Genomic DNA, 14,243 nt, shown 5'->3' with positions numbered 1-14,243 from the left:
AAGACTTGACCCAGATACACTCCCTAGCACTCCACTTTGAACCTCCCAACCATTGAAAGCTGAGCTTGTCACGTTTTTATCTTTGTTCATGTTAAGCCTTGGAATGACAGCGCGGCTCTGTGTTCCCCTCTCCCACTGCCCCGCCGGCCATAAGTGTCCACATTGACACCTACCGGTGACCGCAGGCTGCAAGTCTTTGTTGCCTTCTCCACGCTCCTGGCTTTCACTGGGATTAGCTCAGGGCCTTTGTTCCCCTTCAAAGCTGGAACATCACATCCCATGTTGTGGCTTTCCTGTCTCAGACCCCCAACGCTTTCCTCACAATTTACACACCAGGTAAATGTCCCTCCCTAGGGAGCAGAGAGCCCAGCCTGGGGTGAGGGGTGGGGAGGGCAAAACCTCCCCATCCCCAGCTTTAGAACCGCCCCCACCCCAAGTTGATTTTCTTTCCTTCTTACTCAAAATTGTCTATTTCATAAGAAGGAAAGATTGAAAACACAAACGGAAATGTAAACCTGAGTTAGGTCCTTGAACCCAAACACAAGTCCACCCCTGCCTTGTTGTATTCTCATAAACGGCTACTAATTCTAGGGCGGTAACTTCGGAAGAAGATCATTTACTGGCCCTGGTCACAGGCACCTCAGACCGTTTCTCCAGTCTGGGACAACAGGAACACTATCTCAGGGGAAACTTCACCGGCACATGCTCCTTTAAAGGCCTTGGAGGAGCTGACCGCCAGACTGACCTGCCCCACCCTCCCCTCCAGTTTACTGAGGAGGCCCCCCCAGCCGGGGCCAGGCCTTGGAGAACCCACTTAAAGGGAGGCAAAGAGTGAAAGTGTGTGGGGAGTTACGTAAACAAGTAAGTTTACTTGTTTAAGTAAAGCAAATTACACCTCTTTTCATCTCTCCCTCTGTTTAGTGAGGTCAGAATATCTGGAGGAAGAATCTCGGAAGGAGAAGCAGTCAACGCCCCAGAACACCACAGAGAGCAACACGGCTGCTCCCGAGTAGCCGCAAAGAACACTGCGCTGCTCAGAGCAGGGGGTGGGGTGGGGGCAGGAAGAGGGCCCTTACCACCCTGGCGTAAGGCCTGCCTCCCTGACGAAGGACACTGTCTTCAAGGCGTTTCTAACCTAACTGTACGGTCTTCAGGTGCCGCATACTCATTGGCGCACTTGAAGAGAACGCGAAGTGCTCGCTCTGCGCGCGCTTTGTGCGCAACTTTCCAAACCCTTCAAGAAACCGCTGGCTGGTGCGTGGTGAGCGAGGCGCACAGACCGTGAGCCGCCGCCACATCCATCCGGGCGCTCCCTGGGCTCAGCAGGGCGCCCCCACCGCCTTAGGGTGGGAAGGAACGAACTTCAATTAAAACTTAAAAGCTTGAGGCACTAACCCTGTGTCATTCCCACCTGGAATCCCTGTAACGCTAAGTCAAACTGATTTGCTGTCTACTCATCCACCAACTGATCCATAAAGGCGTACCAGAAAACCTCGAAGGAGATTTTAAATGTCTTCCAAGGAGGTCCACTCTTACATAGGCGCGGGGCTCCTAGACATATCTTAAATGCCGTAAACAATTTTTTAGTAAGTGTGGAAACTCTTTGGGGTTGTGTTTCCTGGTAAGTATCGAGATGAAGATTCACGCATCTCTTCTTTCTGAATGTCAGGCACCATTTTCTGAAAGCCCGGTTTGCTTTCATCCGTGCGTAATGGTCAAACCAGCCCTTTCGGTTCCCTTGTCTACAAGTCAGGCCCGGACTGCAGCCCAGTTTCAAGATCGTAAGCTCTGGCTTACAGATTTATAAAGACGTTTATTAAATCTCAAGAAATATATTTGCGGTGGCCATCACATAAAGCTGATGTACTCTGGTGCAAAAGAAAGCTACAGAGGCGATTTGTTTGTGCGTAAAAGGCACCAGATTTAACTGGAGAGAGACGTGGTATTTTCAACGCGAGGACACAGGGTGGCATAGCGCCCTGAAGCATTATTCGAGCTTCATCTACTATGCACTATATGCCACCGTCTCCAAAGGAGTGTTGCCCTAGAAACTTGTTTTAATCTGCTGCTATATATCAACACCTTGTTTTAGCAGTCCTTGGCTGAATTACAGTTACACAGTTTGGCGCTTCTTTCAAATTTCCTCCCATCAGTTTGGCTAAAGAAAGGAATTTTTCTCCTTTAGAAATGAATTGGCTTAATTAGTAAGTAGATTAATGGCAATTGCTGGTGAGTTGGTTTCCAGCAGAGTTTCACCAGAGAGGGTTAATCGGAGTCAGGTCTGGAAGCTTTCCCAGAACTGGCTGCCAGCCATTTCCACCAACCAATCAACCCTACAAGAAGCGGAGGAAGTGAAATAGAATTTATATTCTCTGGGCTGTTATCCTGGACGGAAATTCCTTGGAAGCAGCCTCCTGGTTGAGTGTAGGATGGACTATTTCACTTTAGAATTTTCAGAGAAACCTCGAAAGGTTTCACCTTTAAGATTTATTTGGGTACCAAAGAGGAATTTCGCATGGCACAATGAGTGACTACAAAACACTGAGGGCACATTGAAAATGCTTGTGAGGCTGTTAGTCAATTTCAGGTTTTACAGAAGTTGTGCAAACCTCCCAAGTTCCACCCTAAATCTTATCTACCAGAAACTTTTTACAAACTTCAGTTGTGTGTTCTGCAGCCTTTTCACTTATTTTTCCACAGTGATAAAAATGCATTCATAGTTTAACTTGCAGCTGCATTACTCTTGCAAAAAAAAAAAAAAAATCCCTGCTGAGAAATGCATATAATAGGAAAAACAGATCGGCTGGACAGCAGTGTAATTAATGCCAGAAAGGGCTGAGGCCGGTTTCATAGTTTGTCTTTTGAGGATATTAAGACGAGACCTGGTGAAAAATGACGCATGCTTTAGCATTTCAGAAAGCTGGCAACTGGCAGCGCTTTTCCTTTTTTCTTTGACTTTCTGCCTCAGAACAAAGAGGTCGGCAGAACTAGCTAGGTTGTAATGAGTTCTATGTCCCTAGCACATTAAGTGCATCATGGAAACATATTGTATCAAAATAGTTTGGAGGAGAATACCGGGGATGAAAGAGAATGGGTGCTTTGATCAGCTCCCTGGGGTCCTGAGCTCGCACAGACTGACTTGCAAGGCGTTATTCAGCTCCAGCTAGACACACTTACAACACCATTCAAAGAAATTTGCATATCTGTAATTTATCACATTGGTCCAGAACATTTTTGCAAGGTAAATAAAAGTTGGCTGAATAAAAAAAATCAATCATCGCATATATAGTGGAAACTGTGAAGCCTGTCTCCATTAAAAGCATAAATAAATATGTCCATGAAACATGATGATTTAGAGGCTGATTTTATTATAAAATGTTCTTAGAGCAACAGGTTATGTGCTGACAGAGTGGCCGCCATTTCTTTGTGCTTCTACTTTAGGGGAGTGTATGTGCAGCTTCTACTGGAATAAAGGCAGAAAGTTGAATAGATGTGTGGCTATAACCAGCCCGAGACATGCAGAGCAACATTAGTACACACTTGGAGGAGATATGAAAGATGGTTCAGTCTCCTTAGTGTCTGCAAATTCTAAGGTTAAATTTCATTTCTTCTCCTGTTGATTTCATTGCCAAGCCCTGGTTGCTGAATTTAGAAGCTCAAAGGGATGAAATATCCCGACATCCGGTCAATAGGAAAACTTGCTTTGGAATGCCCCATGAGAACAAGTGAAAATTTAACAGGCAGGCATTGTTCTGAGTTTTTAAACAACCCAGTTAAACAGCAAACAAGAATCTTCAACTTGACCTTGAAAAAGGCTGGGGCCTGCAGATAATCTATCAAACAACTGTGGATGACAATGATATATTTCAAAGTATTGTCAGATGAAAAGATTGATAAATTTGCTGCTGCGAAGGGAGAACTTTGGAAACAGGCACAGGCGATTTACCGCACTCCCTCTGCAGCCTCCTCCTCGGTCCTCGCCCCCCGACCCCAACCCTACCCCTCCACCCTCCAGCCTTGGGGCCAACTCAGAGGAAGAAGGCCAGTAAATCAGCACTGTAATATTTCTTAAGGGGCACAGAAAAGCTGTGAACAGTACTTCTCATATTAAACGCAATATTTCTTTGCTTTCGTGGGGAACAAAAGTCATAGCAAGACGTCTTTATGGCCAATTCAGTCAAAGGCACATCTCCGTTCCCCCTGCAGAAAGGTCAGTGTCGTTGTGTTTGGTCCACCGAGGGGGTGTTTTCACGCTGAAAACTGAGCCAGCTGTCCCTGTCACACCCTCGCCATTGGGGAGCACGCACTAGCTATGGTTATTAGGCACATTCTACACCTGCAAAAATACCGATTTCCAAGACTTTTCAAGGAAACCCTCCCCAGTTCTCATGCCCCCCTCTTCTTTCCTCTACTAAATTTTGACAACACAATTCAAGCGCTGGATGAAAGCACTGCACGCAAAAGGAAGGCTGGGGAGGAGACAGCTCAGCCAGCCCCTCATGGTGTCTATTGAGCAGCCATCAAAAAACAAGGCATCAAGGATGTTTTCCAAAGTATGGGAAAACTTCCAAATATTTGCTTTAAGTCATCTCACATTTGTTATGTCCACACATGCTGTTGAACCCCAATATTTAGATTTATGCACCAGTGTTAGGTGTGTGTTGGGAGTGGTGGTGTAGCCCAGAGTCCTTCCTTGAGAAGTGGTTCTTTAACAAATTTTACTTGGAGTTAGCATGTCACTGACCAAGGTCAGGAGATAATTTTTTTTACCCCCCAGGACTGTCCCAATTCGAGTCCACATGACTCTTTGAAAATCCAAATGCCAACACACTGTTGCTATCCATTTCACAACGCTTGCCCAACTGGATTTCATAATAAAACTCCTTCTAGAAACATCCACTAGCTAGCCTTCTCCCAGGAAACCAATTCCATAGGCTGGCACTCCAGGTGACTACCTAGCTATTTGGGGGACATTCTGTGGCCCAAACAAGAGAGGAGCTAAAGGGGATCCTGTGCAATTGCTGAAAAGAAATGGGTAAAACCAGAAATAATTCAGGAAAATTCACTCTAAGGGTGAGAATATTTCAGGCGCCAGCTCTTCCAAGATAGGAGCGGGGGCGGGGGGTGGGGGGGGGAACTACCGTTCTCTAGGAGTACTTGGGAGTGGGGTGGGGTACTAAAGAGTCCTATCTGGCGGAAAGGGGTTGGGGGACGAGAAGGAAACAAGGGTTCAACGAGTCCGTGGTGTGTTCCTAATCCAGACCTTCGTCTAGTCCTTCCACTCAAAGTAGAAAGAGATACAGAAGTCCCCAGAGTGGCCAAATGCAGAAGTGCCCGGGACGCCTTGGTTTTCCGGGACAAAGGCAGGGGTGAAGCACACCGCGTGCCACGAGAGGCAGGGAAAGGGTGCCTCTCACTAGCAGGGACCCTAAATTCTTCCTGGCGCCTGGGGGTTTCTGCACAGCCCACCACCACCAAGCAACGCGCCGGCGCCTCTCCAAAGCGACGTCAGCGCAACAGCTTGTTGGGAACAGGTGCCGACCCCCCCACCAGGGAAAGCGTTGGCGTGAAGCGGCGGGGGTCTGCCAAAACCCAAGACCCCCCAGTGGAGCAAGGGGAGATTCCCAGATCTCCGAAAGTAGGGGCGGGCTAGAAACCCGCGCCCCGACCGCTGCCGCTGTTGGCGCTGGCGCCTCCGCCCATAGGCAAAACCAGCTCGCCGCAGCCTGCGCCCCAGGCCACGGGACCCTCTGCAGGCGGCCGTCCGAGGGCTTCCCGCCCGGCCAGGGGGCGTTGTTACCCCGGGTCTCCCCACAGGAAGCCTTGCGTCCCATCTCCTGCCCTCCTTCAGGCCGTTCGGCCCCCTCTCTGCTCGCCGCTTCCTGGAGCCCCTCTTGGAGACTTCCATGCGCAAAGATTGCAGGGCTGCGGAGAGCCCGGTGCCGGACAGCCACTTCCAGCCTCGAGGGAAGACAGCCAGCTCCCGATCCCCGACTGCCCTTGGAGCACGGGCTAGGCGGGCCTCGGGGGATTCTGGTCCGACTCCACCCCAGCTCTCCGGAACCCTGGGAACGCAGAGCAGCGGGCGGGGCGCATGCGCGCCTCCGGCTAGGGTCCCTCCCCAGCCCGCCGAGTTTGGGGAAAGTTTGGTGAGGTTTGCCTCGGCAGGGGCGGATGTCCCAAAGGCCGAGTTGCCCTGGGGATGGGACCAGGAGGCCCCCGGAGTCCCGGGAGCCGGCTCGGCGGGGGCCCGAGGGCTGAAAGGCGGCAGAAGGTGGGGAAAGGGAAGCCTTTTGTGTGTGGCACAGGAGAGTCGCTTGCGCACAAACGCAGCAGCGCGCTCCGCCGCCGCCTCAGCCTCCGCCGCTGCACCTCCGCCTCCGAGGCGCTTCATTACAGCCGAGCCCTTCCCCCGCCTCCCCCCGGCCCCGGCCTTTGTTCGGCTTGAAAGTAATGCTGTGAATTAAAAGAAATGACAATATTTTCTATCTGCTTGAAAGTCCAAGAGAAGAGCCCTTGAGCTTGGCAAAAATCAGGCAAATCATTCATCATGCCACCCCGCACCTGTGGTCTTGGCATTGAAAACCCTCCAGACCTATTCCTATTAAACTTAATTATTCCCCCAAAGCACACAATGGTTGAAATGGAGCAGGTTGGAGTCTGTTTATTGGTGGTAAATGTTTTTCTGAAGATCTTCTGAATCTCATTGTTAGCTCGTTGTTTGAGGCTGCCCTCTTTCTTTCAGACTAGAGTAGCCTTGGACTTTTCAATTTTCAATCGTAACATCTGCTTAATCGTACGGATCAAAATATGGAGACACAAAACATATGTAATGGTTGATTTGTTAAATCCTGGTAATGAGTTATTAACAAGGGAAAACAATAGGCCAGGATGGTGAGAGCCTTATGGTAACAGAGTCACTTTATGTAACGCCTGACGTTTCCCTTCTTGATAAATGGAACTAAGGTCTGAGCGCCAGGTGATAGCAAGAAAATCAATGTCTTTAGGGGCCAGCACGGAGACTTTTTTTCTATGTGAAAAATTAGGAGACATAAAATTTAATTGGCTGATCAGGAGGGGGGGAAACAGTGGTCTTAAGTTTAATTGCCAGTAGGCTTAGCAAGGGAGACAAAACAAGATTTGGGCCTGTTTGTTTTCTGCACCCCAGCCTCAAGTCCAAGTGTATCATTGAAAATGTGTTTTATTATAACACATGTCATGCTTTACAGTTCCCATATTGTCTAAAGACAATAGTTAATGGTACATTAAAGACAGGCAAACCATGCCAACACGTCTTGGAGACATTGTAAGGGCCTCTCTCTTTGCTTGTTTTAGGCAGCTGCAGCCCAGGACCCAGAAGCACAAAAAGAACAAGTTTGAAATACCAGGTGCACCCTGGAGAACCACGACAGGGATTGATATGTTATAGCCCAGGACATGAACCTAGCAATAAAGATATCATTGCAATTGTCTGCGGCTTCCACGGCCTGTAAAGCCGGGAGGCCCTGAGCGGCCTGCATTCTGGCAGCCCCAGTCTCCCTCCCTGGGTTTCCCCATCTCCCTGGGCCAAATCCGAACACCTGTTGGCCAGACCCCACATCCCTGTCGTGGGAATCGCTTCCTCCCGGTGGTTCCAGATCTCAAAAAACGCAATTGGTTGTGGAATTATTTAGGACCATTCCCACAGGCTGCAGAAGGCTTTGGGAGGCGATGGGAGGGGAGGGTGAGGGAGAGAGGGAGGGCAAGGGCGCTTCCCAGAGAGGTTCTCGCCAGGGAGTGCTCAACTGGTGTTTGTTCAACCCCGCAGCTGGTACTCGGTGCCACCGAAAAGGCCCATTAATGGAAATAGGATGATTTTATGGATTTAAGAGGCTTCACACCCTCTCCACCGAGGGGCGTTAATCCTGGTCCTGGCAGATGAGCAGTCCTGGGAATCACCCTCAGCCGATTTCACAGGAGTTCCCACACGGCTCTTTGTGCGCCCTGCTCCCAGCCTGGGGAGGGGCGGGGAGCTCACCCTCTTTCCCACCTACTTTTTTTCTACCTTACGTGACTGAAGGGCTCCAGAATTCAACTTCTTTATGAGGGCTTTTAATTAGTCCATAGTGTGCCCTCTCTGGGAAGGGAGAGGCTTCACAAGGGGGCTCCATCGCAGAGGCCAGCCAGCTCAGGATGAGGAAGAGGGCTCTGCTCTTCTTGTCCCTATCCTCCTCCCCCACTCAGGAGCCAGCCCACTTCACCTCACCTCCAACACGAGAACCTCCTGATGGAAAAACAATGTGGAGGTTTGCTACCTTGGCTCCCAGCTTCTGAAAATGGAAAGCTGCCCTTTTGTGACATGTAATTTCTCTTAAGGCCCACATTGAGAAGATCCTGACCTCCACATCACCAGAAATGTAGGGGAGAGAGAGGGATGGGAGGAAGGGCTTTTATGGACTAGAACCCTAGGCACTCTGACACCAAGGCAGAATGGCTGAGAACCTGGAGTGGAGACCAGGAGGATGAGTGGACTGGAATTAAGGATGTGTGTCTGGTGGGAGGTGCTAAGATATGGGGGAAAGGAGGCCCTCCTCAAACTCCAATCTTTGACTTTACCGAACCCTCTTTTGTATGCCTCCCCACCCCATGACTGCTTGCAATGGAGTCTGGGCCACTAGGGAATGCCAGCTTGCCAGCCAGTGGAGATCAGAAAAGGCCTCCCTTCTGGGTTTGCAGCTTCTTTATTATGCTAAATGGACAAGGGCAGCCAGGAAGGACTTTAAACTCTTTCTCCTGGTGGTCCCAGGCTGGGTTTCAGGGCAGGGGCTGGTGAGTATTCAGAATAGGAAGGCCAAGCAGAGTGTCTCCACAGCCATCCAGAAGCTTGGCTTACTGAGTTATTTTCATATGCATTTTTGTTTAAGTTGGAAGAAAAATCTGGACTTAGAAGAACCGCTGAATACCTGCCACTCAAGCTGCCCCCACAACAATCCTTCCAGTGCCAGGCTGGATTTACTGGCCAGAGCTGCCCCAGGCCAGAGGCTCTCCAGCCTGGCGCTGCCACCGGGAGAGCTGCTCCTGCACCAAGCAGGGCGCAGCTCGGCCTCTCCGACGCCAGAGGAGACCCTGAAATGATATGTTTGTTCTGCTGCTACTGCTGCTTTTTTTTTTTTTTAAGAATTGCTACACTAGGATGAATGGATTATGAGTAAATAAAAAGAAGCTGTCAGTCTCTTTGAAGGTTGTGTTTAAAGGGACTTGCCAAGTCAGGACAGAAGAGTGACAAGATAGAGACCCTGGTGTTTTACATGCTCAGCCTGGCTCTTCCGCTTCATCTGCACCGCACTAAAGGGTGTCGTTGAAGCATTGAATCACAAAAAAAGTGGCACGCAAAATAAAAGGTGCCACATCACAATGATGGTAGTGTTTGAAGGGCAGAGTGCCACATCCCCTAATCCAATTGAAACGCAGGTCTACGCAGCCGACGTAAACGGTACAGAACTTACATAACTTATAATTAAGTTGAAGTCTGCCTACCATTTGACTTTCTAATGAGTGTAATGAGATTACATGCCTGATAGAAGCACTTGTGCAAAAGCAACTTTCGTGTTTAATGAGGCCCTAATACAGGACAAAATCGAATTATTTTCTCTCGTTCCCAAATTCTTCCTCCAGTGTGAAATCTCCATCTTTTAGGGGGAGGGACGAGTGGGGCTGGAAGGGGTGAGAGGGTCCATGGTCAAGGGCCTCCTGGGAGCTTGGCGACCCAGAATCTCCGCTCGTCTGGCCAGACCGCGCTGCGGGTCGGGCTCGCGGCCTCGCTTTAATTGCTCTTGGATGACGTCCATGGCACCCGCGGCGCGCGGGGAACCCCTCAGTGGGTCTGAAACTAGGTTAAAGCAATTAGCATGCTGCCGACATATTGTCCCTCGGAAGGGCCTTGGGTACCAAGGGAGATGCGCCATCGTACCTTGGCCGACCAGGCGGCTGCGGGCCGGGGAGTGGCATCTCGGTTCCCCAGGGCCTGCGGGGCGCCGGCGTTGTGGATCAGCCAGGAAGAGCGCGCGGGACGCGCGAGACCTTGCTCCGCGCCTCCCGCTCCGCACCCGCGCGGTCCGAGCGCGCGCGGGGTACCGCACTCTGAGCCGCGCGCCCAGACTCCCGCTCGCAGCCGAGCGCTCCCTGAAGGCCAGGGAGGTGCCCGTAGAGGCCTCGGAGATTAGTCCAAACCCTAGCTTCCCGGGCGCTCCCCGCTGCGCCCTCGTGCCTCTCCCCTTCGCTAGGGGGCGGCTCTCCGCCGGAGCCTCGCCTTCACCCCAGGCTGCTTGCCTCAAAGGACTGGATTCTGCTGGAGGCAAAACCGAGTCAATTTCAGAAATTACCCAGTTGCAGAAGCGGCAGAGAGGGCGTGCTCCTTTCTTGTCTTATCCCAAAGACCCTGGGTTTTGTTGGGAAACATCCGAGAGGGGGGTCTCCGGCCTCAACCTGGTGGCTTTTCTCATTTCCTTTGAGTATATCTGAGTTCCATGTACCTGATGCTGTAACTGCAGAAGGGATGGGTCACAGGGCAGCTTAGCAACCCCTTCTCCCCAGCCCTTGGACGCAGAAAGGCGTCTTCCCGTCGCTAGCCCAGAAATTAGCCCACTGTCGCCACCGGACCCACAGTGTCCACTTTATACACTATGATTACACAGGATGCCCATGACCTTGGATAAGTCAAATGTCTCCCAGCCTTAGCTTTCCCATCTGAAAGAATGAGAGCAACAAACACTCCGTGACCCATTTGCTTCCTAGGGTGTTAGGACTGGGATGCAGAGGAAGGACTCTCCCAATGAGGCCTAATCCTCTAACCCACTCCCTTTAAACTAAATCTAAAAGGTGTCTCTTCCTGTATAGCTTCGTTTGGGGTCTCTGATTCACTTTTTTTTTTCCTTTTTACAAAGTAGGTTAATTCATCTTTAATTTAAAGATACAGCTACACCTATCAAGTTTAAAACAACTTTTAGAAAACGGTATGAATAGCATTTATTAACATTGCTTAGAAATAAACCGTATCTGTCAATAAATTAGCATGACGTTTTCTGGTCAGAGTTCTTCCAATAATACAGAGTTCTGCCAAAGGTGCTGGGGAAGATCATAGACTATTGCATATTTTAAGAAAATCAGGATAAATTATATAAATTATATATTTAAAAAGAGATCGTCTATTTCATTAACTCGACAGGATAATAAATAGATAAATAACAAACAGTTGATTGCCATTAGAAAAATGTGATTCTTAAGTTACATTTACATTATAGATATTTACATGTACAATATGCACACAGACGGAAGCTCGTCCTCAGGCAGGTCTGACTCTTCTCAGGACACAAACTCGAAGGGCGGTTCGTTTTCTATGTTGTTGAAGGAAGGCTTGCTGTTGAGTTTTCTGGGGTCCTCTGGGGTCCACACTTTGGCTGTTCGGATAATATTTTGTTCTTTGAGTTGTTTTTCATCAGTCCAAGAGAGAGAGTGTCCTGCAAGGGGAGGGAGGCCATAATCCGGGTCGCTGGGGGAGGGGGACCCTGAGGGGGTGAGAGGAAGAAAAAAAAAAAAAAAAAAACCAGATTGTGAATGTCCAACTCTGCTCCCAGCACTGCCCCTCCGGTCCTCCGAGATCCCCTTCTGGGCGCTTTGACAGACAGGCGTCTTTGGTTACTCTGAACAACACTCTCCACCTCGCGAGCCCCCAGCGCCCTCATCCCGCAATCCCAGAAGTTGCAAGTCTATCCGGGACGCGCACCCTCAGGGCCGCTGTCAGAGTGGCGGAAAAACCTCAGAAACGCCAACTCCGGTTCAACGTGGCCGGTACCCACAGCCCGCCCGTCTGTGCGTCCGTCAGTCAGCTGGTCGGTCCGTTCACCCAGCCCCCGCCCCGGGACCTTCCCGTTCCCGTCCCCCGCACCCTCTATGAGCTGTGAGGCGGACGCACTTACGAGTACCCCGGTGGCAGATGATGACCTTCTGGGCCTGGCTGCTCGGGCAGTCCGCGCCCAGGCGCCCTCCGCCGCCGGGCCCCCTGCCGCCGCCCGCGCCGCCGCCGCGCAGGGGCAGGTCGGCCTGCACCAGTTCGCTGAGGAAGTTGATGTAGCCGATGGCCAGGCGCAGCGTGTCCACCTTGGAGAGGCGCTTTTCGTAGGGCAGCGTGGGGATGTGCGAGCGCAGCCCCTCGAAGGCGTCGTTGATGGACTGCATGCGCCGCCGCTCGCGCACGTTGGCAGCCTGCCGCAGCTGCTGCAGCTCCGCCTCGGAACGCACCCGCCGCCGCCGCCGCGCAGCCGCCGCCCCGCTCAAGCCACGCAGCCGCGCCCTTGGGGACAGCGCGGCCGCCCCGGCGCACCGGTAGGCCAGGCACGAGGGCGGAGAGCCGGGCGAGTAAGGGAAGCCGCCGGGGGGCGCCCCCGCCTCGCAGCAGTAGCCGCCGCCGCGGCTGTCTTCCGGCTCTCCAGAACCCCCCGGGGGCGGCGGGGCGAGTGCGTGGGGGGCCGCCGGAGGCGCGGACTGCAGCAGCAGGCACGCCTCGTCGCGGTAGCAGTACTCGTGCAGCTGGTGGCTGAGGAACTCCACCTCGGCCTGCTCGTCTGCCAGTAGCTCATCGCCGTCCTCCAGAGGGTCCCGAGAAGACTGGTCGGTGAAGAAGTCCTCCTCGTCAAAGTAAGAGGACGGGAAGGCGTCCAGGCCCCCGGGGAAGTGCTCTAGCAGCACCGCGTCCATGCTCTGCGCCGCCGAGGGCCCGGGGGACTGCGGGCCTAGGGTAGGGGTGTTCTCTGGAAGTTTGCGGCTGCAGCTCGGGCTCGTCGGGCAGCCCCCGCCCTCCCGGTCTGGCACGGGAGGCAACGAGGACCGCCCCACCCCCGCCCCGGCCTTCCTGGAGTGCCCGCGGCCGCTGCGCTCTGGACGGCGCCCGCGCGGCGTTGGGGAGGGCTGTGGCGACCGGCTGAAGCTGAGGGCCGGCACGCGAGGATTCTTATAACTACATCCACAGGCGCGTGCCAGGGACCCGCGGCGCCAGCCAATCACCAAGAGCGGGGTGCCGGCGGGGAGGGGGCCGGGAGGCCGGCTGGGGCCGGGGAGGCTTTCCTCCCGAAGGGAGCTCCCGGGGCGAAGGGGAGGCGGGGCCGCGCGGCCCGGGGCTCTTCACGCCCCTCCCCTCCCCTCCTCCGGCGAGTACCTGCCGGGCGAGCGGCTCCAGGGCACCTGCGGCCCCCGGCGCCCGCCGACCGCTGGCGCGCGCTGCGCCCAGCCGGGCCCTTCCGCCCCCGGGCTGGGGAAGTGGCGCGCGGCGTCTCGGCGCAGCCACAAAACGCCCTAGGGGGGCGCGTCCGCGTCCCGGACGGCGGGAGCGTCTCAGGCGGAGCTCGCTGCTCCTCCGGGGTTGGCGCAGCGACTGCGGGCAGCCTGGACAGTGCCGGCGGTGGGTTTCGCCACCCCCACCCCCGGAGCGCGAGCGGGCCTCCGGCCTTCTGTCTCACCGCCGACCCTTGCCAGGACTCTGGTCAAGTTCGCACAGCATGTGCCGCTGGGGTTGGAAGGCGATGCGGCGCCTCTCCAGGCGCGGCGCGGGTTTGAGGGGCGCGCGCCTGCCCGGCGCTGCCCGGGATCCTGACTCCGGTGCCCCGTGCTCTGCGGCCGGCCTCTCCTCCCCTCCCTTTCCCCGCCCCGAGGGAGAAGCGGGAACGCTGGAGAGGCCGCCTCCGAGAGCGGCTCGGCAGGGCACGTTTCTTGTGAGACCCTAGGGGTCCGGAGCAATAAAACCGGATACAAAGGGACTCAGTTGAATCGTCTGTTTTGGAGCAGTCCGAGGGAGGGCATGGAAGTAAATGGGCAGAGTGTGAACCGTTTTCAAAGCCAGAGTCGCCCACCTTTCCGACTGACCACCGGGACCATCCTTGAACGACTTTTTCCTTTCCTTCCCGACCTTAAAAAAAAATAAACAACACACACATATATATACCAAACACAAAACATTTGTGCTCTGGCCCATGACAGCATTACAGCGATGCAACACGAATTCCTCCGTTGAAAAGTAACAAACACTTCCAAGGTCGAGGCAATTCTGTTAAAAGCTAAGTTCCAGAGGGTTCAGAAGTGCAGCCGACCGCGCGAGTTCTCTCAACAGAAGACAGAGAGCCACTGCCTTCATGGGTCAGCCACTTCCTTTTTCAGACACTTGTCCCACCAGAGGCTTCTTCTAGTGGGTGTTTGAACTCCTCTCAAAAGCATGT

General features: G+C 53.2%; 2 protein-coding genes across 2 annotated transcripts in view; one reads left to right on the top strand and one right to left on the bottom strand.

Annotated features, from left to right (window-relative positions):
- The window catches only part of C13H10orf67 (chromosome 13 C10orf67 homolog), a 106,637-nt gene extending 103,278 nt beyond the window's left edge, over positions 1–3,359 (top strand). The window contains exon 17 of the mRNA XM_042230387.1: positions 922–3,359. Coding sequence (XP_042086321.1) covers positions 922–1,013 — 92 coding nt within the window. The 3' untranslated portion in view covers positions 1,014–3,359. The remainder of the gene's footprint in view (positions 1–921) is intronic.
- A 7,628-nt stretch (positions 3,360–10,987) lies between these two features.
- PTF1A (pancreas associated transcription factor 1a) lies at positions 10,988–12,856 on the bottom strand. Its single transcript, XM_027976413.3, has 2 exons — positions 11,955–12,856; positions 10,988–11,543 (listed from the first exon to the last, which is right to left on the bottom strand). Exons 1-2 carry the CDS (start codon positions 12,730–12,732, stop codon positions 11,341–11,343), a joined length of 981 nt encoding a protein of 326 aa, XP_027832214.1. The 5' UTR covers positions 12,733–12,856; the 3' UTR covers positions 10,988–11,340.
- Between the last annotated feature and the right edge of the window lie 1,387 nt (positions 12,857–14,243).

This window comes from Ovis aries, chromosome 13 (genome assembly GCF_016772045.2).
Source record: "Ovis aries strain OAR_USU_Benz2616 breed Rambouillet chromosome 13, ARS-UI_Ramb_v3.0, whole genome shotgun sequence".
In the NCBI taxonomy this organism is placed as follows: domain Eukaryota; kingdom Metazoa; phylum Chordata; class Mammalia; order Artiodactyla; family Bovidae; genus Ovis; species Ovis aries.
The sequence above is the reverse complement of the archived record's forward strand: the minus strand, read 5'-3'. Positions and strand labels throughout refer to the sequence as shown.

Coding starts and splice junctions, on each gene's coding strand:
- PTF1A (XM_027976413.3), bottom strand. CDS start 12,732: ATGGACGCGGTGCTGCTAGAGCACTTCCCCGGGGGCCTGGACGCCTTC. Junction 11,544..11,954: donor CATCTGCCACCGGGGTACTC/GTAAGTGCGTCC, acceptor TCACCCCCTCAG/GGTCCCCCTCCCCCAGCGAC.